Below are 24,794 nucleotides of genomic sequence, written 5' to 3'. Positions count from 1 at the left end.
CGTTTAGTATTTGAAACTAAAACAAATTTTAGGAAAATTCTGGCTCGTCCTGAAAATCTTGCTCAAATCCAGCTAATTCAACACAACAACAAAAAAAATATGTATGCATGTTTGTGGTCAAAAACAGATCTGGCTGTGTGTGGTCAAACATACTATTACAGTCCTGTCCAGTTAGCTGCACTAGCAATCACCACTGACATTGACAAGTTATTTACAAATGCTGTGGTGATCTGACCGAGTCAGAGCAAGTACTATATACCATCAAATAAACACAAAGAGGGTTCAATTTAACATGTTTTGCAAGAGATATTTAAACATCTGAGGCTGTGTGAGATCATGTTTGTACTAAATTTAATCTGGAACTTCAAACAAAAAGACTCAAAAGACTCTTGACAAATTTGTTAGAACAACCAGAACCTCATATGTGAAGGTTTTCAGTGTAATAACAGATCGATGTGCACCTCCACCAAACTGCGCCTCGCATTACAGACACAGCTTGTATTGAAGCACTCTCAGCTGAATTCTACTTCAGCCTCATAATGCTAGAAGCAGGCTGAGTTAGAAACACAGCAGCACGGTAAGTCAGCGCTTCACAACGCCATAACGCAGTGATTCACAACCCCTGGAAAGGATTCGACACGGTGTATAATATGCTCTCTGTCCATCCAGAAACCTGTCAGTCAAATGAATAGCCAGCCAGGGCAGCCAAAAGTCAAGAGGTGGGATCACAGCAAAAAAAAAAAAAAATGATACTGATGTGCAACACCCCAGAGCTCTTTGACTAAATCTGTGGCAGGGAATATGAGAGTGACGGAGTATTCAGGGTGAATACTGAAGGGTTACAGGTGCTTATTCTGATTCATGACCTGGAAAACAGCTGAAAAAGGGGGAATCTGCTTATGTGTTTGGGACTTAAGTTCACAAAGTCAACCTCCAAATCACCATAAAGGGACACGCTCCAGATTTAGTCTTGTGGAACAATCACATATTGCTGCATTACGGCAGGTAACACCACAAAAATGAAGTCTGGACTCAGGGTTTTGGTGCATTTTTGTGAATGTTTGCTCTCTGAATGTAACCTTGACACACACAAAGAGCCAGTGCAAGCAGCTTCACTTCAAGGACTTACATTTGAACCACATTTGAACTGACAGACACCAGGGTTGGAAACGAGCGGTAAATACATTTCTTCATTGCCTTTATTGTTTCATTATAAACTGTTTGATGACCAGACATGCTCTGGTCAAATATCAAGGCTTAAATATCGACTATTTTACAGAGTAAATAAAGTTTTAGAGTAGAGCAGGACCTCCAAATGATGTTGTAACCTGCCAAAGTTTCTGGTACATTAGCTTCAATGCAAACAGAATTGGTTGGAGTTGGCAGGTGGCTGGGGAAGATTTCCCTCCCTGGTTGGGACAGAGATTTGAGCACATGAACACAGATATCAGGCAAACGTGCATTACTTCCTTTTCATCTCACATGCTGGTTGGTCAACTCTCAGGTGTGTGCTGGTGGTGGTGGTGGGGGGAGGAGGAGGGTTGGGGTCAAATTTTAAGGGTTAAAAAGGTCAGCCAGGGGTTGGTCAACATCACTCCGTTACCACAACAACCCAGATACTCACCGGTAAGGTAGCGTGTTCTATTGGCGTTCCCTATGGCAAGAAACATAAACCGGGAAATTTAGCGCAGTGCAAAACATTGAGACTGGTGTGTTATTAATGGGAGAACTGAAAAGATGAAGAAAACTGAGGGAGTGTAACAACTGTGTGGAAACAAAGATGCTCGATCAAACTGCTGCGAGCACATTGGCAGTTTGTTCCACCTCAGTATTTATTGCACATGGTCCCTTTGAGATGTTACTAATCTGGCTTTATGTGGCAACGTGCTGAAGCACCGTGGAGAACTCCTGGACACACGGAGGAGAAGCCGCCGCCAAACCTTTTCGGTGCACTTCAGAAAAACGATCAAGGAGCTTATAAGTCATAAAAATTGGAGCGGTATGCGTCCAAAATTTTCTTTCTAATTTTCATATGATTATTTTCACTCTTGAGACCTTTTCATGTCTTTCCCTGTTCCATCTTTAAATTTGAGCTCAATTCGATTATGAGTATTTAGCTGCGTCGTGCTGACCTCGGAGTGGTATTATTAGCTCTTGGAGAGAGCAACATATTCCTCTCTGGTGAGAACCGGGACGGTGAACGTGTCTGTGTACCCTTCTCTTAAGTTGTTTAAGAAATGTGATCCTGCTGAGTTTCCTCAGTGCACGTCTGCTTCCAACTAGTTAAACTCAGAGCCGTTAAAACAACCACATGAGCAGAAAACACACACACACACACACACACACACGGCAAATGTGCCAGGTCGCTGAAAGAATGTTGCTGCGTCACGGTGAGGCCTTCACTGTACTAATATCAGTGACAGGTCAGTGCTGGTTCTCAGTGTGCTTATTGTTAGTTGCATAACCTCTTGGATTTTATTTTTTACTCATAAAAACTTGAAAAAAAAATTCACTTATTCCTGGATTCTTGATTTCCCTCCAATATCTGTCCTACACTTCAAATCTTCTCTGGCCTCACCCCCCTCTGAGTGGGCTGGAGACTCCACAGCATCTGCTCTATTCTCTGAAACATATTGTACTTTTTTTTCTCCTTGTTTTATCCTTATCCTTTATCCTTGTTTTGCCTTAAACTGCAACTTGTCAGGTTGTGATTTATCCATAGACTGTGTATAAAGATGGTCGTAGCCTCCGTGACGTCACCCATCTGTTTCTGAGGAGCAGTTTTGAAGCTCAGAGTGGGCTGCTCTGCCATTGCCACCTTGGCAGTGCCTGACTCCGCTTAACTTCTGGCTAATCCCAAAATGGGCAAAGAGGTCTGGCCGAGACTTAGGTCCATGCTTGTTTGTGGAAAACCACCTGTCAATTTAAAGCTTTGGTCCACCCTGAGTTATGCATGACCTTAATCCTTAATAAAATTGAATTGAAAACATGTGAGTTACATAAAAATTCATCCCCTTCATACAGTTGTCATAAAGGAGGAAACCGTTTTTTGTACCACGCTGTAAAAATGTTTATTTCTGCTAAGTTGGACATTTTAACATGAGAGTCTATTGAGATTTGGAGCCAGCGTCAAATGTTCATTTGAGGAACTGCAGCTTTTGGGACGTCCATGTTGGCTTCATTTTCCAGCCCCTGGAGGTTCACACTTGGATTTTACAAACAGAATCTATATGTTATCCCCATTTTAGAAGCTGCAGTCAAACATAGAGGAGGCAGCAGTACCAGAAGTAGTAGCATTGGTATGCACTACCAATAGGTAGTAGTAGGTAGTGGGTCATGACGGTCCTGTATGGTGGTATGGTGATAGGATGGTGAGCTGACTTCTTTCAGATTTTGGTCTATTAAGAGGTGTATAACAGAGGAGCTGTAGATGTAGCAGAATTAGTGCCAGTAATGGTAAAGGAATACGAGCAGTAGTAGCAACAGCATTAAGAGTAGAACTACTTCCTTCCGTAGTATCTAATTCATTTCTGAGTAACTCTACTCTTCTACATGATCGCCTCTGTTTCAGAGGGTCATGCCACCCAGCTTTTTAGATCCATAGCATCTGATCTACTTAGGAGGCCCCACACTGCGTGAGTGTGTTTTAAAATGTGTGTGTGTGTGTGTGTGTGTGTGTGTGTGTATGTGACGGGGTCATGTTCAGGGCTTGTGGGGGTGTAGGAAAAGCTTCTTAGAAGTGCTGGAAAACACTTAGCTCAACCACTGTGTGTGTGGCCTTATGGCCTTGTGACCCGCTTTGACCAAATCTCTATGTGCAATCATCTTAAAACTGGTGCTTGTGTGTGTGAGTGTGTGTGAGTAATGAAAACTGCCCATGTGCATCTTAAAAGGACAGAGTAGGAGTAGAGATCTTGTGTGTTTTGGACAGTTTACATAAAAAGCACAGAAAAAGATTTAAATACAGAGTTTAAAGTTGTGCAGATCCATGTTTTTCTTTACCTCATTGTTCAAAGTAAACTGAGCTAAAAGACAAATTTACAGTGTGAAAAACATATCCAGAACCTCAGACTCTGTCCACTTCATTGCTCAATACATCTGTGGGAAACTGCAGCTCTCCAACCATCATCTATCCTCCTGTCACTTTTGCTTCTTAACAAGCGAACTGTTCTTGTCACATGATCATTAAAACCTGACAAAGAAGGAGGCAGTCGACACTTTTGGGTGATTAATGGTGTTAAAGATTACAAAAATGATCAAATCCTGATTATTAGCACAGAACTCACTTTTCATTTAGAGCAGCTGCTACAACAGGAAGTGATTAAGATGCTTGATTTGACGTCATAAAGTTGTGTAAATTATTTCTTCACTCTGCAGTTCGCTCTATATTGTTCATGGTGCAAGAGAAAGTCCTGATGGAGCGTATAATGTCAGTGCCGTCGGGCTGTAGAGTCAATAGCCTGAGCTGCTGTATGATCTGGTGCTGCTGACCTGAGCAGCTCACCCTTTAATGAGCTTAACGGGCCCCATGTTAACGATCTAACCCGTAACAAGCTGATACTCTAACGAAGTAAAGCAGATTGTCCTGCCCTGTGATGTCTCATGCTAACATGCAGAGAGACGGTGGAGGGAGCTTATATAACGCACGTCCACACACACACACACACACACACACACACACACACACACATTCACACTGAGGATGTACTCATGTCCACAGGCAGTGGACACTAATGTCGCAGGTTTACATCCTGTGGACCTGACAGTTTATATTTAAGGCATTTTGAGATAATCTGTATCGGCCAATGGCTTTGCTCACAAGGCTGATAAAACAATCAGGTTTTTTTTTTTTTTAATAAAAATATTTATATAATATTTATATTTATTTTGTTTTTTTAAATAAATCTTTTTTTTTAGGAGTTTAGTTTTATGATTACTTGTGGACTTACAAGTAATAATAATAAAATAAAATACTTTTCTGTGGCGTGTCTGTAGCACTGCAGCACTTCATTTATGGTCTGTTGTTGTGACACATCAACAAACTGCAGCTTCTGCGATTTGGATGTTTGCACTTGGCCATATTGTAATTTTGATAATATTTTGATTAATTGTTCAGATGCAAAAAAAAAAACAAAAAAAACCTCATATTAGCATCAGCTACTGGAAAAGCCACTGCTAGTACAGACATGAGAATGGTATTGATGTGGTGTGTGTGTGTCTCTGTGTGTGTGTGTGTGTGTGTGTGTGTGTGTGTGTGTGTGTGTGTCTGTGTGTGTGTGTGTGTGTGTGTGTGTGTACTAACAGGCAGGTTGGTGAAGACACTGAAGGTGCTCTTCAGAAAAGCGATCAGGTCGATCAGGTAGTCGCTGGCGGTCAGAGTCCCGCCTCCCTGCACCGGGGCCAGCCAATCGTAATCAGCCAGCTGCAGGAACTGGTCGATCTTGGCGTTGAGGCTGGTGTAGATCTCCGCCTCTGCTGCGTGACGAGCGTCCTAACGGAGACCACGGAGAGTTGTGTTTTTTATTTTTTAAAGAGGGAAGACGGACATGAACTTAAGGGGAAAGACAAAGAAAACGTATGGAAGAAAAATGGAAAAAAGGAAGAAAGAAAGGAATGACGGGAAAGTCAGAAAGAATGGAGAAAGGAATATAAGAAAAAACTCAAAATAATGAAAAAAATCATATAACATATAAGAAAGGTTTGTTTGGGAAAATGAAGGTAAAGAAATAGGGAGGAAGGAAGGAAACAAGGACACACCAAACAGCTGGGGAAAAAAGGATTGTGTCTGTGTTTACCTTAAAGGTGGAGGTCCCGTACAGCTTGGTAGCGTTTACTGTGTCGGGAGGAACATTGGTGATGTTTGATATAAACTCCTCCAGGAAGTGGCAGCTCTGCTCCAGGTGGGTGGTGTTAATGATCACCTGCACCAGCTGAGTGTAAACAAACAGAGCACACAAAGATGACACCGGACAACTTCAGTCATGTTTGATACAAACATCTGTATCTATGTCTTTAGATTTACATGGTCTATAAGTTGCTATGACGATTGTTCAATTATTTGGTCAATTTATTCTCACATTGTGTCGCCTTATACGGAATAAACTAAGCTTATTCTATGTTTTTTTGTGTGTAGACAATTTTTCTATGACCTCGGTCTTAAGATAAAGAGACAAATGCACCTTTGAATATAAAAGTCTAATGTCTCCTACACATGACATTATGTTGTCTCTATTGCCTTTTGTTACCTTTACTGTCATTTCCTGGTAAAAACATCTTTTATAATAATAAGACATTAAATGTCAAGAGGTCAGTTTGGTCCTTTGTCTTCATGTGTTTATTTATTCATTTGAGTAGATTTTTTCCCCCATGGAAAGGCTATATTAATGTGCTGAAGAAATGTAGTAAACATACTGGACCTCTGATGAAATGTGTTTATTATCTACAATAATCAGTCCAGTGACACTTAATGTGATTGTATTTGCTTTATCTTGCATCTGTCATGACACACTGCTGGTTTCTTTGGAATTTCAGCACCATTTCTGATTATTAAATGAACTTGTTTAATAAAGGATGCAGAAATTTCCACAATACACCATCTCATAATTACATCCTGTTCTTGTAAATGAAGGAGTGTTTGGTCTCTAGGGCTGATTGTCGAGCATGGAAACAAACAGCGTGGAGAGTGAAAATCACCAACAACAGCAGGTTGATAAGAGGAAGTGTTTGTTTCTGTGTCGGTTAATGAGCTGGAAATGTTGAGAATGACCGTTCTGAGCAGCGGAGTTACACTCAAGTTGTGCAAACGTGTTCCCTCTACAGACTGGACGCACACACACAAGCACACAGACACACACACACACACAATACCTCTGCCAGCCCGACATTCTTCTTTTTAATGGCGTACTGCAGACAGTGGCTGAGGGTTCTGGTCAACAACAGATTTGTCGACTTGCGGATCATATCGTCGACCTCCGTGGAGCTGAGGACACACACACACACACACACACACACACACACACACACACAGACAGAGAATCAATGACTGTGCAGAAGCGTTTTCTTCCATTGCTTGCAGAGAGCTGCTGTGTCCCAAAGCCAGAACAAACAGTTTAAGTGAATTTCTCTGTCTGCGAATCTCTCCATTTGGAAAAAGTCTGTCAGCCAATTCAAATGAGCACATCACCATGTTATAAGCTGTCAGGTTCATTAGAAGAACATTGTCTTAAAGGTCCCACACAGTCTAAAGGTAGATGTCCATGTGTTTGTGATTATAAAGCAGGTCTAGGTTCTATATTAACACTGTGAAAGTATCAAAGCCTCAGTCCACAGAGAAATGCACACAGCCTATATTCAGAAACTGAGCCTTAAAACCAGCCGTCAGGACTTCTGGAACATTGTGATGTCACAACAAAGCAGTCAATGCCCTCAGCGATGCCCCAAGCCCCGCCCACCTGGACCCACCATCCAACCTTGCAGGATTTGGTTTCTCTAAGTGTTTTCCTGAAATCTGTTATATTTTTATTCAATCACTCAGAAAACGGTCAGCCAATCAGAAGAGAGGCTCAGAACCTCTCTTCTGATTGGCTGTTGTTACCAGAGAAGCCTGAGAGAGGAGATGTTAAACTACATTGAGATGGTTTTTGGTTCTTAAAACCACAAATATATCTTCTTTTGGAGATCAACACTTTAAATAAAACACAGGAGAAGAGTAAAACATGGCACCTTTAAAATAAACAACCTAAACAACTTTGAAAAGGCAATTTAATTTAATCACTGGAATCACAGACTTCTGGGCTGCTAAATAGAAATCAAAAAAACCTATATTTGACTTGTGTCACCTTCCCTGCTTATTTTCTATATACACATAACCACTCCAGTCCTCAGCAGACTTTAAATAGTCATAAAATTACCACCTCTGTCCAGCCAACAAGGCCTGAAGAAAGGCTACAGGCTTTCTTGAGTCTGAAATGAGCTCATGTTTCCTGTTAAAACAAATTGTTTGAGGGTGGATACACGAATCTCTGACATACTATCAGTTTTGTTATGTTTGAAATGTGGGTGATGTTTGGTGAAGAAACCCAGGCAAACCTCTGGCGAGGTTTTTCATGGCAGCGTGTGGCCCTGGCCAAGCGTCACCTGCTGTTTAATAACTGCTTCAACCAGGTTGGACACACGTTCGACAAATACTGACACACACCATTAAAATCACACTCATGACACATATCATGAAGACACACACGAGGTCAGAAGGATGTAAAAATACACAAAAGGCAGTTTATAGTGCAACACACATACGTGCACAAAAGGTCAGAGGAGGTCAAACACACATTGTGCAGAGAGAGATAATCAGCGGAAACGTAAGCGATCGCTTTCTCCCACTGCGAGATGATGAAGAGGAATCTGCGTTTTGTGTGTCTTAGTGCATGTGTGTGTTTTTTTGTGTGTGTGATTCCAGAGCCCTGTGGGTAACAAACACATTCCAACCAAATCAGTAAATTGTGCGCGCCTGGAATTCAACCTAAGTGCGCGCACGCACACGCACACGCACACACGCGCGCGCACACACACACACACACACACACACACACACACACACACACACACACACACACACACACACACACACACACACACACAGTGTCGCCTGAGGGAGAGCGAGAGCTGGAATTCCAAACTCACTTTGTTTCCAAAAAAACGGAGGAATCCTAAAAACGTTCCGACGATTCAGAGCAGGGGGGGGAAATTCCTGGAGCTGCAGAAGTGCCGAGTGGACAGAAATTGTATGTGTGTGTGTGGAGAGTGGCAAAAAGTCAATGTATGCTAGTGAACTCTCCAAGTGTACACACACACATACAAATATAGACACACCGCAGAATCCAGATTGAATTTCATTATATTTATGCCACCATCAGTCACAATAAATGCACAGTGGTCAACGCTGTCAAAAAGAAGCCAAATGGCTCCAGTGCAGTGTGTTTACTGCACTGTGAGAGATGGATGGATACATGCAGAGGTATTTGCTAAAAATACACCACGAGCTACAACAATGACAACAACAGCAACAAAAAAAAAGAACACAGTCAGCAGTGAAAACAGTGAGAGGGTCAGAGCGCACGTAGCCAGGAAGCCACAGGTATGCACGTACCGTACCACGAGACACTCTCTGGACAGTGCTAAGGAACGTGCAAACACACACGCACGCACACACGCATACACACATAATGTCCTAATCCAAGTGTGGAGCAATGAGTGACTGTGATTCGTAGCGGTCTTCACATATAATAGAAATCAACTGTGGTCATCAGTTCGCCAGCCAAGTCCGCCCGGCTGCCTGTGTGTGATGACGTTTGGAGGATCGACAGGTTGAGTGAGTGAGTGAGTGAGTGTGTACATGCTGTTTCTGTCTGTGTGTAAATGTGTGTGTCTCTGTGTGTGTGCACAATGGCAGGCAAATAAGAGTTCCACTCATGTTTTTCTCTCACCCTCAAATGGCTCCTTAGCACGACTTTCTACGTCATTTGTCACTGAAACAGCAGTTCTCACAGTAAATGTCAGTGTGGTTCAGCTCTTCAGTGATGTGACTGGAGCTATGTGAAAGGAGGGAGCGGCTGCTATGAGGTCATATAGTACAAAATGCACAGAGAAGTTGTTCTAAACTGGTAGTGGTACTAGCTTCACAAACACGGGCCGTTTGTTAGGAACACGTGCGTAATGTTTACAACATGGAGGACCAGTGCTAGAGCTCAAAACACAACAGAAATGGCTCCATAAAATAAACTATAACTAACTCACTGACCAAAGAAAGTGTCCATAACTGTATGTTGACCACTGGAGTTACAGTAACAGTCACTGATTGTGGCGCTATCACAATAAAAGCCCAACAAAAGGTTAACCTGTGGACAGTTTTGTGAGCTACCAGTGCTCAAAATGCTATGTTAGCATTTCTAGAAGAAGTTGTTGTTGGTGGTTGAGATGTGGTGTGAGAACCAATGAGAAGTCACAGATTATCACATCATTAATGACAAGTGACGCCTTAAATCAGCTGAAAATGGAGGTAATTGTTGCTTTCAGCACATTTTGGTTTCTTTTCTAGCAAACACGCCAGCCGTCAACACTTGCTATCAAGATTGGCGAGAAAAATATATTTAACTCAAGAAAACATGGTTGTACCATATATTCATGCCTTTTAACTGACTGCGAACCATGTTATAGAGCAGAGTCAATTGATGCAGTGCAGCTATTTTAATATCTTTATCCTTTTTGAATTAATAATGTCATCATGGAGCAACTTTTAACGATCCTAACAGCTAAATCCTACCACATACAGCTACTGGTGATGCCATTATACTCCTCCACAAGCTAGCACTTTCAGATAAACATTAGGACTTGATTAATTTACTATTAACAAAAAGATAAATTAGAAAGTCTTTCTGAGATGTAACAGCATCACTAAATAACAAGACAAGCCATTCGCCCAAGCCCAACCACAAAGTCTCCTTTAAATTCTGATTGGTTTAACACTGCCAACTCCAGGCTACATCAAACCCGTTTTAAAAGCACTTTCATGAGGTCGACAGTGGCTGGATCTCAGCTGGAGAACTGTGGAAGTGTCTGTGATCAAACAGTCTGCTCATGGCTGAGATTGATGCGTGCAATTTGATTTTGAATTACTCGATTGTCTTCTCTTGTGTGGAAATCGTGGCCACAAATGTGTTCTCACTTCCATTCACAGCTGCTTGTTTTCTTCACAGTCCTTACCTCGAACAGGCCGAGCCAGCCAGCATGCTCTTTCTCAGCAACACCCTGCTTCATATTCACAGTTTGACACATTCACACCCACGGTCTTCTAAAGTTGGACCAGACTTAAGGGTTGAGTGTGTGGCTCGTGGGCATCTGTTTGGTGTGTGGTGGCTCCAAGAACAACAAAATTAACAAAAGGTGTTGTTTCATCTTCCCGGTTTTTCTAAGAGTTAACCGGCAAACTTCTGGCCACGAGCCCAGTTGTTCTACCTCCAGGGTACAGGTTGATGTACCACAGATTTTCATGCCAACACCACCTCATCTCCTTTTGCTCTTGAACCATCAAAGAGCTGAACAATCTTCAACATGGAAGCTTCTGCCAAACCACCACTCAGGTCAAGTAAAGTCTGCAACTAAATATGACTGGACGTAAATTACTGTGTTTTCTTAAGGACAACTCAAAAGTAGAAACAACAGCTTTCAATCTTCTTTGAAGAGATGTTTCCTTCATTTTGAGCATTTGTACTGTTGTAATTCTGCAAGACTCTGATGGATAAGTTCACTTGAGATCTGTGCAGTGAAACAGGACGCCATTGTGTTCAACAAAATGTGTGCAATCAGTTGAAAACACTTTCAGATACAATAATATAATAAAGGCAAGAACTCATTAATTCACAGGGAAAACAGGGATATGCAAATGTCATTAAATATATTAAATTTCTTCAAGTTCTGTCGGTTGCAACAATCCATTTATACACATAGATGTTACAATAAGAACGTTTTTGAGGACACGTACTACATGAATCTCAACCAATGGCACATCTAAGTTAATATGTACATAAAGCCATGAATATTAAGACTGCAGAAAAAGTTGCAAACAAAACCTCTCTGAATTAACATCTAATCAGATTACAGATAATGCAAAGATCTTTTTAGGAAGTTTCCTTTTCCTCATCAGGCTTTTTGGAGTGAATGTTACTGTGGACAGAGGCTGTAGCCATGGGCGGTTTGATTGATTGGGAAGGAGGTGACATCTTGAAAATAATGGAAGAAGCCAACCTGCTGCTCATCCTATCACTTCAATACTGGCTGTCAGTAAGGCAGCTTTATCTTGTTAAATGTGCCAATGGCTCTATAAGGCCTGTACGTTAGAATCCTCAATGAAAAAGCAGATACAATGCTGTGTTCACCATTGCAATTTAGCCTGCAAGCATGCTAAAGTGTGTTTACTTAGTTGTTTCGTTGTAAACCAAGGTATCGGACAACTTGAAGTTTTGGTCTGACGATGTTCTAGATGAAAACTGAAGGGATCCCAAAAGTCGAACCATGAATGTCTGAACCAAACGGCGTCATGACAAACCTTCCAATAGTTGTCAAGTCATTTCTCTTAAAACTACAAAGGTCAACCTCATGGTGGCACTGCAGGAAAAGTCAGATGATCACCAAAGTCATTAGTATTCATTGTCTGGGAACCATGAGTGTCTGAATAAAGTTTAATGCCAATCCATCTATTGGTTGTTGAGATCAGTCTGAACTGAAGCAGTGGACCTATTGACCGACAGACTGACGTTTCCATGTCACTAGAGTGGATGAAAACATGTAGACCCACTAACAGACACACACTTGCACGGAAACAAAAGAAATACGCGCACGGATGTGGACAAGTCGTGCATTTAGATTGAAGTAGAAAAGTAGCAAACCATGCATGCACGCACACACACACTATTTCCGCCAAATCAGAAATGTGACCAGAGGTTAAGGTCAGAGGTCAGGAGGGATCAATGACCACAATCCCGCTCCATCGTCCCGTCTGCATCCGGACCTGTGCGGCTGCATGCATGTGTGTGTTTGAAGCTGGCAGGAAGGCGTGCCGCTGTGGTAACCAGATAGCAGGGTGTGCACAACCATAGAAATCAAGCCAGGTCAAACAGTGGAGTCATTACTCTGATTGAAAAGAGCGATTAGTGCTGTCTGGTCAGCAGGAGACCAGAGAGAAACTGTTACTTGAAAAACATCTGTCTGGGACATTGTGGTAAGTTCAGACAGAGTCGAGTTATTTAAGCAATCCAGTGAATCAGGCCAAAGCAGACTGTATTCATGGAAACATTTCCTCAAAAAGCATCGAGACACCTGACTTTAAAACCGCTTCTCTTATTCTAACTTCATGTGCAACACCACAAAGGGTGGCATGCAAGTGTCTTAGCAGGTTGTTTTAACTGTATACCGCTCCTCATTGGAGCCAATTGTTGTAAAGAAAAGATTGATTACACATTGAACCTTTGAGGTGACTTTAAAGGGGCTATTTGTAAGTGAACGTGGTTTCTTGCCAGGAGTGGGTGGTGGTGATTGTGGCTTGACAAGAGCTTCCTATCAGCCATTGTTTTGTTTATAATACAAGAGCTAATGATATTCTCTCTGAGCAGTGCTATGTCTTCAGGACAGATTGGAGGCTACAGTAAGGCTACGCTATCAGAAAGTGACAAGACAGGCTGGGGCTAGCTGGTTAGCATGGTAAATTCAGTAGAAGAAAAGACATAATAGAAGCAGGGTGTTACTTTCCACTGCTGGAATTAGCCGTTGGTGAGTAATGAAATAGAGTTGATGCTGAACGCACATTTCTTCTAGACTGGTAAGTAAACAGCTGTTAATGCTAACAATGGCTATGTAGCAATAGCAAAAACTTGCATATAGCTCCTTTAAGTGTTTAATTATCTTATTTTATGTCTGTTTGTGGTGTTGTGGGTGTTTTTTTTATTGGATTCCACTTATTTTTTTGTGAGTCATGAAGATCAATGTTTTACATATTAATATCTACTAAGAAAGAAGTGGGTGCACATGTATAAAAGATTCTTGAGATTAGTTTTAGGACTGATCTGTTGCTTAGACCAGTTCCCTTCTTTAAATCCAGGTTTCATTTAACTGGATGGAGGGACAGTGTTTCCTCTGCTGGATCAGCACTTTACGTCCCATCGTTACCAACATAAACGTCTGAACACAGATGGAGACAAACACACAAAGACTGATTCTTTTCATCCCTTTTTTTCTGTTTAACCAATTCCTCTCTTTTGATTAGACAACTTTTTCCAATCACTCCTCCTCCTCCTGCCTCTGTCTCTTTTTCTTCCGTCAGTCATGGATCAATGATACCTCCCCGGCTCCCAGCCCCCACGGAGAAGCAACACACTAACACACACAAGCACACCAAAAAAAAAAAAAAAAAAAGAAGTACAGACGTAGTTACAAAAGTGCACCAATGCATGCTGAACATACACACACACACAAAAAGTTTGACATTAATAATTCATATTACACAGAAGGATTCGCAGTGTGTGTGTTTGTGCAAAATGTGTGTGAAAGTGTGTGTTCCTCTCTCTGGAAAATGTGTAGATTTTCCTGGTTCAGCATTTGCATCGTGTCTTTTGTAAGTTTACATTTACAGTTCAGGTTTCCTGTGTGTGTGCATGTATGTATGTCTCCATGTATATTGTTCAATGTGTGTGTGTGTGTGTTTGTGTGCCTGGCTGAGTCCCAGCCTTGTGAAATACTTCTGGACAGCGGAAGTTGTTTCCTGATTGCTCGTCTCCTCAGTAGAAAAGTAGCTGCATTGTTTTAGCTAATTCTTCCATCAACCATAACCTACACACACACACACACACACACACACACACGGACTCAGGAGGTTACTGTTTAACCTCTACAGAACTGGACTTGATTGCTGAGTTGTGGCGTGTGTATGTGTGTGTGTCTGTGTCTGTGTGTGTGTCTGTGTCCTCGTGTGGGCCAAATCTAATGAGACAAAGATCCCTGATCTGAATGGAAAGAACCAATCGACCAAGGAAAGTATCTGTGTGTGTGTGTGTGTGTGTGTGTGTGTGTGTGTGTGTGTGTGTGTGTGTGTGTGTGTGGAAAGTGATGGAGGAAAAACAAAAAAGGTTCTTGGGGGTAAAAGAAGCATTATGATGCAAAACACTCGCCCCCTGCTGCGACCTCCTGTTCAGCAGTTCACTTGTTATTTAATTTATTAGCCAATATATAAAAATATTCAGTTTAAATGAGTTTGGTTTTTATTCTACAAACAGGCTCTGTGACCCTGACCCATTGCTGTATCAGTTAAACAGACTGTTGTTCTCTATGACAACATTTTGAACAGCTAACCACAACACCAACACACCTGAGAAGTAATGTGTCAGAGGATTATTTACAACAGCTCGTGGATAAGAAAAGAGATTTATTTTATTATTTTTAATTCAATACTTGTGAGAATAATAAAATATCTGCACCACTGGAAGGCTGCTGCATATTTTAAAAAACTAAGCAGAACACTGACATCCAGTGTTAATAATAATCCAGTTCCAGCACAGACCGACGTCTCCTCACTAAATGACCTGTGCTCCAGATGTTTGTGTTTCAGCCTGCAGGCACCTGGCTAGCCAACATTAGCTACCAGCAGGTAGGGACAGACTGAACAAAGGAGAATCCTCTCCATTTTCTCTGGACTCCTGTGGCCTCACCTCTCGTAACCGTAGCAACAGCTTGTCAACAAACACAAACTGAAAGCTCAGATCCGTGTGCAGTCTGTTGTCGGTCGGTTCATCTTGAGATAGCCACCTGGAGTCATGACGGCCCCACACACTGCAGCAGGTTTAGCATGTCGAGTAACTATTCACACTGCCATTTATGGGACTTACCTGATGTACTGTTACCGTTACCATGACAACAAACACGAGGACTCATCTGTTACCTCGTCATAAAAACATCACGAATACTTTAGCTACATGCATTCTGCTCAAATGAATCAGAATGAATTACGTGTTAGTTCTGACTGAAATGGGACCATTTTGAGTGGGAAGCCAGTGAGGGATCATGTCCACATTGCCTGCACAGTTAGGACTGGAACTGAAGGGGACAGTTTGACACCCTGCACCTTCCTAGTAAAGCACCTGGTCAGCAGGTATAAAGAGGAACTGTTGTGCTGTGAGAGTCAGGATTTACAGATTTGTTTGACAAAGTGGGAAAAACTTCCTCAAGAAGACAAACTCTGACAGCATGAATGTCTTTGACAGAGAAGAGTAAGAAGCATAGGTTCTGAATGCACATGTACCTGAGATGTAGATCCTCAGAGTACTTCAGACAGGCATAGATGAACTCTTTGAGTTGGCAGTAGACTTTTGGCACAAACTCAGAAAAGGGAAGCTTCTTGGGGAAGGGAAGCTAGAGGAAATACAGCAAAGAAACAGGGATTAAGTAAGATTTTACTCAAATATTACTTCACAATTTCTGTACAAGCAACCTCACTTCATCGACCAGACGTCACACACAGAGACAGACACACAAGGTCAGGCTTTATTTCTCTGGGGACATTAAATTTAACAAATTAATATAATTTTTTTCGTATCTATTTGTCGTATCCTGAGATCCTGCCATTCCCTGCTGCCTCCTTCATTTACCTTTTCCAGCTCGGGGTCTTGCAGGGGAAACTGGGAAGTGTAGTTTCTGTACTCCTGCTCTGTTGAGACTGGGATTGGACTGTAGTTGTCCTGGTCCAGCACCTGCCTGGAGAGGACAAACAAAGATACAAAAGGAATGACTGTGATGATATCAGCCCCTCTCTCTGTTATATTTACATATGTATGTATGTGTACACACACACACACACACACACACACACACATTCAATCATCACATTGGGGGTCATTCTAATGCTTGAGGTTTTCTTACCACCCTCCCCTCTTTCACCACCCCCTCTTCTTGTTGGCGCTCCAGAGTTCGGACGTTCCAACGTTCCATGGAGAGGCCATGAACCAGAGAGCGCTCTCTCTCCAACAATACAACACAACATTCCTGTGGCTTCCCCAGTGTTTGTGTGTGTGTGTGTGTGTGTGTGTGAAAGAGAGAGAGAGAGAGGGGAAGGAGAGAGGGAGTGAGAGTGTTTGTTTGTCCGTTCTCGCTGCTGAAAGTCCCACTGGTGTCATTGGACAAAAGCGATGGTGAAACAATGGCATGTAAGCCCACACACACACACACACACACACACACACACACACACACACACACACACACACACAGTCTTGTAAGGGTACTACCCATTCTGAAGGGCAGAGAATGTTCCGGACGTTTGCTTTAAAACACTTCCTCTCTCTGGCTGGTCGTAAAACTTCAAAACCAGGATGAGGACATTTCCCACAAACCACCATTGGTGTTTAAGTGTGTGTGTGTGTGTGTGTGTGTGTGTGTGTGTGTGTGCGCCCTCATGACCTTAAGACTAGAGAGAGGGGAAGGTCAGAAACCCGTCCTCAGCTACTGAGCAACAGAATTATCGGCCTGACGTCATCTCAAGATGCCCACGACCTCTCTCTCAGTCTCTTTCTGCCTCCACCACACAAACAGCAAACGTCAGCCGTCTTTGTCTCATCAGTACCTGAAGGTGATGTTCCACCTCTTGAGCAGGATCTCCCCGTACTGCTCCCTCATCTCCAGCAGCATGTCGAACAGCTGCGACACCGGGAACCCATAACCCTGCAGGAGAGAAAACCAGAGCGAGCAGTCAGCTGGATCCAAACACGAACAGGTGAACGAGGAGCAGAAACAAGTATCTTCCCTGTTAAAACTACTGTAACAGTAACTGAAATTTTACATTTATGAGCCATTCATTGCAAAATACCAAACGTAATATTGATATTCAACATCTGGTATTTCAGCGATGTGATCTGCAACCTGAAATCCCATTTTTGTGACGTAAATTTCCTCACAATTCCTGCCCTTCAGGTCACCAGGAAAACAACAGGGAAAGGAGCAGAAAAAGAAATTAAATATTTCTTAATAAAACTGCAAAATATGTGGGTGGACAGTCATCCATCCATATCTTAACACTGATCAAGAAACTTAAGAATCTGTGCGGTTTTAAAGCTGCTTTTATGAGTCTGGACGAACGATGAAAACAGGTCTGGTGCTCTGTCGGAGGAGAGGAGAGGGTGAATTCAGCCATTCAGCGGCACCTCATCACTTCACCTGAATGACATTTGGGCATCGTATCATCCATTCATCACTTCCCCCTCCCTCGTTCGCTCTCACTCATCTCCGAATGTTTCTCCCATCCGGTCTTTCACCCACATCCCTTCTTTCTCCCATTCATCCCTCCATCTGTCACACTCAATCTATCCAGGTTAGTTCATACATGCAGCGGAGAGTAAATATATGAGCTTCTATTTCTAAAAAGGTCGAATTAAGAAGGAAAGTTTTTTTTTTCTGTACAGATTGGCATCCATTTATTTTTATAGCTGCAAAACATGCTTTGAACAAGTTTCATGGGCCTCTTGGGTAACACAGCTCACTTGGCATGTGCAGAGATACCTGAACAAATAGAACAAAAACATCAACATGGAAGGAAAGAAAACTCGAATTAATCATCTCATACAGCCTGATGATGACCAGAGCTGCGAGGATGGCAACAGTTTCCTTCCTTCGCAATCTAGGCTGAACAATTAATCGCACACACGTACCTGCAGTGTATCAGCAAAAAGGACAATGAGGTTCTTCAGATCCAGCACCAGGTCAGGGTCATCGCAGTACGACTGAGCAAACAGAGGAGTGTGTTAGAGAGTGTGTGTGTTGTTGTCACAGCTGACAGTGTATTGTATTTATCATCATATCCATTCGTCTTACCGAGTGTGTCCTCAGGGCGGCGACAATTTTGGACAGCGCCAACTCCCAAAGCTCCTCCACGTACGCTCTGTTGACCAAACCCTGTGTGGTGTGAAGAACGTGATCCTCCACAACAAAGAACCTGGATGGAGGGAAGGAGGGAACGTCAAGGGGGGGAGAAATATATGAGCTAATAAGCTTTAAAGATTGTTGGAAATACACATATTCATTTTCTTGCCCAGATTCAAATAAGAAAATTGCCACCACTCCCAGGTTTGTGTGTTCAATATGAAGCTTTAGCATAAAGCTAGCTGAGTTTAGCATAAAGACTGGAAAAGGGGGGAAACAGTTACCCTGACTTTGTCCACCTCTAAAAACGTGTCATTATATTGTTTCTTTAATCCGTACAAAATATTTTGTGTTAAAATGACAAGTTGCGTTGGGACTATTTCTTGGCTTGGTGCAGTGACTTCCTGGAGACCTATCGCCATCGTTCAAGAATGAGCCCGGCACTTAACCCCCTGCAAAACACCAAATTACCTCTGTAAACAAATGAGATCGGATATGTTCATTATTGAGCTTTAGAGGTGCTGGTAGGTGGATTACCTTTAAACAGAGTCCTGCAAGCTGACTCTTGCCAAGTAAATGAAGAAGCAAATTTTCCTATGATGTCCAACTATTTCTTTAAACAAATACGTTGTAGACAGTAGACTGCTCAAAGATGTAGCTGCTGTTGCTTTTCTCTTCAGCTCTTGAAATAATTGTCTGGAAAATATCTGTCGACATCAAATGTGCAGCAGCTGCAAGGTGGTTCAGTCAGCAAACCTTTGGGACGGTTTAGGTGATGACGCGACTCCCCACTGCTGAAATCTTGTCAACCTTGCGAACAACTATTTAAAGTATCAATATCAAACAAAGTAGAATTCTGCAACAGCACAGCCTGTTTCCAACCTCATATTTCAGTGGACAGTTTCAGTGAATTATGACAACTTTTCCAGAATAGCCACTGTGTTTACCCAGTTTGAAAATCATTTACAAGTACCAATGACAGCACTGCAAATGGCCCATTCACTGAATCACCGTTGATGTCTCAGCAATGGGCCACACTCGTCAATCATGTTGTTGCACCGCTCTCTTGAAATGACGCCTGTGTGAAATGGATCGAAGCGCCTGCAGAGTTACTTTGGTTTTTGTCCTCTGACAACATGTCTCACTCAAACCACTGCCACTGAGACTCGCCAGACCACAATAAGCCACACTGTGGGCGAATCTGTGGCCCGACTGTTAGTCCCCTCTTTGTCATTACTGAAGAATATAAATATGTTGGGAGAGCATTTTCGATTGATCTCTTCAACTTTTTCCACCACTTGCTTGTGTGAGAAACTCTTATTTGTTCTTAAAGAACCGTCCCTCTTTCTTCACATCATCCCAGAACCTAAGGTTCATCCATCCATTTTATTTCACTTATCCAGGGTCAGGTCACTATCACCCTGCAGTAACACTTTGCAGCTCCTCCTGGGGGATCCCAAGGGGTTCCCAGGCCAGATGGGATATGTATTCCCTCCAGTGAGTTCTGGATCTAACCTGGGTTCTCCTCCTAGTTGGATGTCCCTGAGAACCTCCAAAGGAAGGCGCCCAGGAGGCATCCTAATCAGAGGCCCGAACCATCTCAAGTGGCTTGTTTTGAAATGAAGGAGCAGCGACTCTACTCGAGCTCTTCACCCTACCTCTAAGGCTGAGCCCAGCCACACTACAGAGCAAACCTTTAGCCACTTGTGTCTGTGATCTCAGTCTTGATCAATCAGTCACTACCTAGAGTTAAAGACCATAGGTGAGGGTTAGAACAAAGATCGACTTGTAAATTAGAGATCTTTGCCTTCTGGCTCAGGTGATATCTTCAAATTGTCTACAATGATCATTACAATGATTAGTGTATCTTCACTGTATCTTCACAGCTGGAACGAGTGACTGTTTTTCCATTTTCCCTTGAAAATTGTTCAAACTGTTATTATTTTCTGACACTCTGCTAAACAATTAAAATGTTATTTTCTTTTATACTTTTTGTCCATTTTCTCTTCAGCTTTCTTTCAAATTTGTTCATAGTTCAGAGTTTTAACGTTGTGTATTACTGTGAAAGAAACTAACACAGTAACTCTCATTGGACCAACATGTATAAATTAGATGATTAAGTCCTAAACAAGATGCATGAGGCAACTTTATCAATAAGCTGTCTAGTTGTCACAGAGTATATAAGTTACTGAAAGATTGTTTCTCTTCTACAAAGAGTGCAGATGAAAGGGTGATTGGGTGGATGGATGAAAAAAGAGTGGAAGAAACAGCAATTGATGAGAGACAGGGGATGGCACTTTCCAACACGTCAGATGGGAATAACAGACCAGAGGGTGTGTGTGTGTGCGCCTTTGTGTGTGTGTGTGTGTGTGTGTGTTACTGTCCAGCCTTAGCAGTGTTTATAGAAGCGTCTACTCCAGCCAGACAGACACAAGGAATAACAGCAATTAGCCAACCACCATCACACACACTCTATCAATCGCCGCCACTATGTGTGTGTGTGTGTGTGTGTGAGGGAGAGAGAGAGAGAAAATGTGAAAACAATGGAGACAGTTGGATGGAGCGATGGATGAGAGGAAAAGTAAAAAGAGGGGAGGGGTGAGTGTGGGAAGAGATGGTTAAAAAAAAAGATGAAAAGACATCAAATGGTCAGAAGTCACTCAAAAGAAATGAAATGAGGTGGCGCTAAATGCTGGATGTTTGCTTTTGCTTGAAGCTTCTCTTTCTCACCATCTCTCACTCGTTCATCTGCCAAGTTACACAGAGGGTTTACAATGGGTGGATGGATGGATGACACAGATTTAAGGATACATTGGATGATGAGTTAGAGAAAGGTGGATGGTTGATGGATGAATGACCAATAAGGTTGGAAATGGATGGATAGACGGTTAAATATGAATACAATTGCTGAAAATTAAATGATATCTTTTGTAAGATTTTTTCATTTCAACATGTTGTGTCTTCAGATGAGCAAAATGAAACTTTCAAATCAGTTGAAATCACAAAAACATAAGAAAGAGATTTGAAACAGTGACGAAGATGAAGAGGTGTAGTTCAGATGGATTGATGGAGGGAGAGACATACGAGCAACTTACCCGACAATCTGATTGAAGTACCGCCTGTATCCCTCCAAGGTTTCATGCTAGAAATGTATCAGAAAGGCAGAACAAAGATTGGGGGGAAGGTTTTTTAAAAAACAATAAAAAAATCTGTAGCAAATATTTCTTAACTTGCCTGTTATGATAAATTAAGAGGACTAAATGTCCAAATTAAACTTAACAGGAACTAAAATTACATAAGCAAAAAAAATAAAGTTAATGGTTTAATAGTTTTTGACATATTTACAGCATAAATCCTTCCATTTGTTCATTTATTCCTTATGATAACAGTAGTTAACATGGTTTAAGGAGTGTGTGTGTGCGCAGGGGAAGGGTACAATAAGTGTAGTTAGGAGTGTGTAGATGTAAAAGTGCAGACTCAAACACACACACAGAGTGACAGTGCAGGGTCATACCATGTTAGAGTGGGGCTGCAGTACGAGGCGAGCCTGTTTCCTCCTCTGCTTTCTGTAGTAGTTCTCAAACACGTCACGCAAACCCTAAAACACAGACTGGAGGTCAGAGCAGGTGGAGTGACGGTGCTGCAGGGGACAGACTTAAATCCAGTGCAAATTAATGAATGGATTAAAGGGTAGAAAAACCTTTTTTCTGACTGAATATAATTAAAAAATATTCTGAAACTGTAAATAAGCAGTTGAAAAAAAACATAAATGATACATTTATGAATTATGAATTTTTTTTTACACTCATTTATTTAAAGGTCCCATATTTGACATTTTTACAGTGTTTTATTTGAAGTGTTGATTTCCATAAGAAGATATATTTGTGGTTTTAAGAACCAGAGGGTTCTGAGCCTCTCTTCTGATTGGCTGATTGTTTTCTGAGTGACTGAATAAAAATATAGCAGATTTCAGGTAAACACTCCAAAAGAAACCAAATCCTACAAGGTTCTATGCTGGGTCCAGGTGGGCGGGACTTGAGTGGTGGCTGAGGGCAGTGACTGCTTTGTTGTGACATCACAAAGTTCCAGAAGTCCTGACGGCTGGTTTTAAGGCTCAGTTTCTGAATACAGGCTGTGTGCATTTCTCTGTGGACTGAGGCTTTGATACTTTCACAGTATTAATATAGAACCTAGACCTTCTTTATAATCAAAAACACATGGACATCTACCTTTGTACAATATAATCCTTTAATATTTTTCATTTAGAGGAAGTGATGGGAAGCTCAAACTAACTAAACACCATCATGTTTGGCTGTTTTTCCACAAAATAAACAGATAATGTCTCGATTTATTGACTGATTATTAATCATTTATTCTAATTCATTTATATGACTTTTATAAGAAAACAAAACTGTGGTAAAGGAACTGCTTAATTTTATCCCTCTTTCATCTGTTTCAACTACTTCAAGTTGTTCCACATAACGAGTGAAGACGAATTATGACTGGGGGACTTTTAAAGATTTTAAGAAAAACACATTAAAAGCTGAAGCCAGATTGTTTTACATGTGTGTCAGAACGTTGTTGCTGTTGAGTCTTATTTCCCATATTTCCATGTAACACACGTTCAGCTGTCAGGATTGTTATTTTACTGTGACGCTGCACTTCATCGAGGTACGCAGCCAAATGTTTACAGCTGTTTGAGGCTGTTACTGATTTTAGGGGAGGATGAATTTAATGAGGTATAAAACCAAAGGTTACAACCATTGAATGATGGGAAAAGTTGAGATAAGATCATGTGAGTGAGAAAGAGAGAGAGAGAGTGTGTGTGTTTGTGTGTCTTTGATGACTAAAGCCGATTCCTGTTCAGTTTTGGTTGGCGTCACTGGTCAGACATCAAAACTGAAACCCACACACAGACTCACAGAATCAGCTTTCTAAACTTGACCACCCTCGTATCTTTTCCTTCCATTACACAGAAGCTCTCCCTCTTATCACTCCCTCTGCTCTGTGTATCTGTGTGTGTGAGAGAGCGAGAGAGACTTGTGGCCTATCTAAGGTCCAGACCAGGACCGACAGTCCTTAGTGAGCTCAGAGATAAGAGCCCAGGTCTGGACTGATAGCGGGACGCGCCCTCTTACCTACCGACCAGACCACCACCAAAACAAATATCTACAGTGCTGACCCCTGGGCTCTGCTGATGACATATGTTCACGTCTGTAGTGACCACTACCTGCTATCACTATGATAGGTGGCGGTGAGATAGAAGAATGACAACATCAACAGTGTTTTCTAACTGCGGCTTTGTGCCACTTAACCACAGTAAAAGGAGAAAACACAGAAATTCAAAACATGTCAGTGACAGTTTCTTGGCTGATAAACCTTCATTAAGTAAGAAAATCTAAACTTAGGACTTGTGGGATCTTTTCAGATCATCACTGTTTGACTGAGAGTATATTTCTTTTTAGGTTTTCACTAAAATAAAAATCAAGGACTCAATATTTAATGTGAGATATAATGGAAAAGTTGAGACCAATTTGAACAACATTAGATGTGCCAGCTTGGACTCTTATTCTTTGACTCTTGGACTCTTATTATTCTTATTTATGAACATGTGCATTTTACTACCACACTAAGTGAAATAAGCACTGATTTTAGTTTTGCACGTCCATAAAGTTTGGAGGAATAACAAGAGACAGATGAAAAGAAAAACAGTCCGAACTGAAGCAGCAGAGACTGAGATAAACTGATTTATTATCCTTAGTATCAGCTCCAGGGGCACTGGATCCTACATTTTCCATCATGCAAACAATATCATCATCAGGTCTGATGCACACCTGTCAAACTCCAGACTGCATAACACAGGCGTCTGTCTCAAGCCCAGAGAGAGAGATAACTGACCTTTATGTGTAAATCACTGGAGGTCGTCTTTATATCTTTCTCTGTATGTAAATGTGTATATATCATGTGGTATTCAGCTGCAATGACAGTTGGAAGAATTAATTCCCAACTAGTTTGATCATAATAAACAAATCATGTATTAAGCAAAAATGTAAAAAAAACCTGACAGTTTAATGTTTTAAAATGTGTGAATTCACAGTTTTTCTTAGATGATGGTAGATTCAATATTTTGGACCTAGCTGGTCTTTTGGAAATGGTTTTATCAAAACAAAAATTAATCTCTAAAATAATAAAGATTAATTGATATTGAAAATAATCAGTAGTCAATATTCTGGTTGTTTCTAGAATCCACTTCCTTGTTGCGCCAGTGGTGCTGACAGAAAAGCACTGAGGTTTTTCATTTTCTTTCTTTGCAAACATTTTAGTTTGGATACAAGCAACTAAAA

The 24,794-nt window shown here is 41.6% G+C and overlaps 1 protein-coding gene across 4 annotated transcripts in view; it reads right to left on the bottom strand.

The window, feature by feature from the left end:
* Positions 1-24,794, bottom strand: part of exoc6b (exocyst complex component 6B) — a 93,011-nt gene that overhangs the window by 37,297 nt on the left and 30,920 nt on the right. For 2 of the 4 annotated variants that reach the window (XR_011684810.1, XM_071459943.1), the window contains exons 9-18: positions 21,965-22,048; positions 21,546-21,592; positions 18,403-18,523; positions 18,240-18,311; positions 17,159-17,256; positions 16,188-16,293; positions 15,842-15,951; positions 6,868-6,979; positions 5,796-5,930; positions 5,303-5,491 (exon numbers count right to left, since the gene is read on the bottom strand). Coding sequence is in view for 3 of the 4 variants with exons in the window: in XM_071459943.1 (XP_071316044.1) it covers positions 5,303-5,491; positions 5,796-5,930; positions 6,868-6,979; positions 15,842-15,951; positions 16,188-16,293; positions 17,159-17,256; positions 18,240-18,311; positions 18,403-18,523; positions 21,546-21,592; positions 21,965-22,048 (1,074 nt within the window). In the remaining variant the exon portion in view is untranslated. Of the gene's footprint in view, positions 1-1,170; positions 1,410-1,478; positions 1,512-1,624; positions 1,655-5,302; positions 5,492-5,795; positions 5,931-6,867; positions 6,980-15,841; positions 15,952-16,187; positions 16,294-17,158; positions 17,257-18,239; positions 18,312-18,402; positions 18,524-21,545; positions 21,593-21,964; positions 22,049-24,794 lie in introns of those variants that run through there. The other 2 variants (XM_071459944.1, XM_071459945.1) reach the window with 2 other exon arrangements.

The sequence above is a fragment of the Trachinotus anak genome, unplaced genomic scaffold (genome assembly GCF_046630095.1).
Source record: "Trachinotus anak isolate AG129_WGS33_773 ecotype Australia unplaced genomic scaffold, CSIRO_AGI_Tana_v1 ptg000023l, whole genome shotgun sequence".
In the NCBI taxonomy this organism is placed as follows: Eukaryota; Metazoa; Chordata; class Actinopteri; order Carangiformes; family Carangidae; genus Trachinotus; species Trachinotus anak.
The sequence above is the reverse complement of the archived record's forward strand: the minus strand, read 5'-3'. Positions and strand labels throughout refer to the sequence as shown.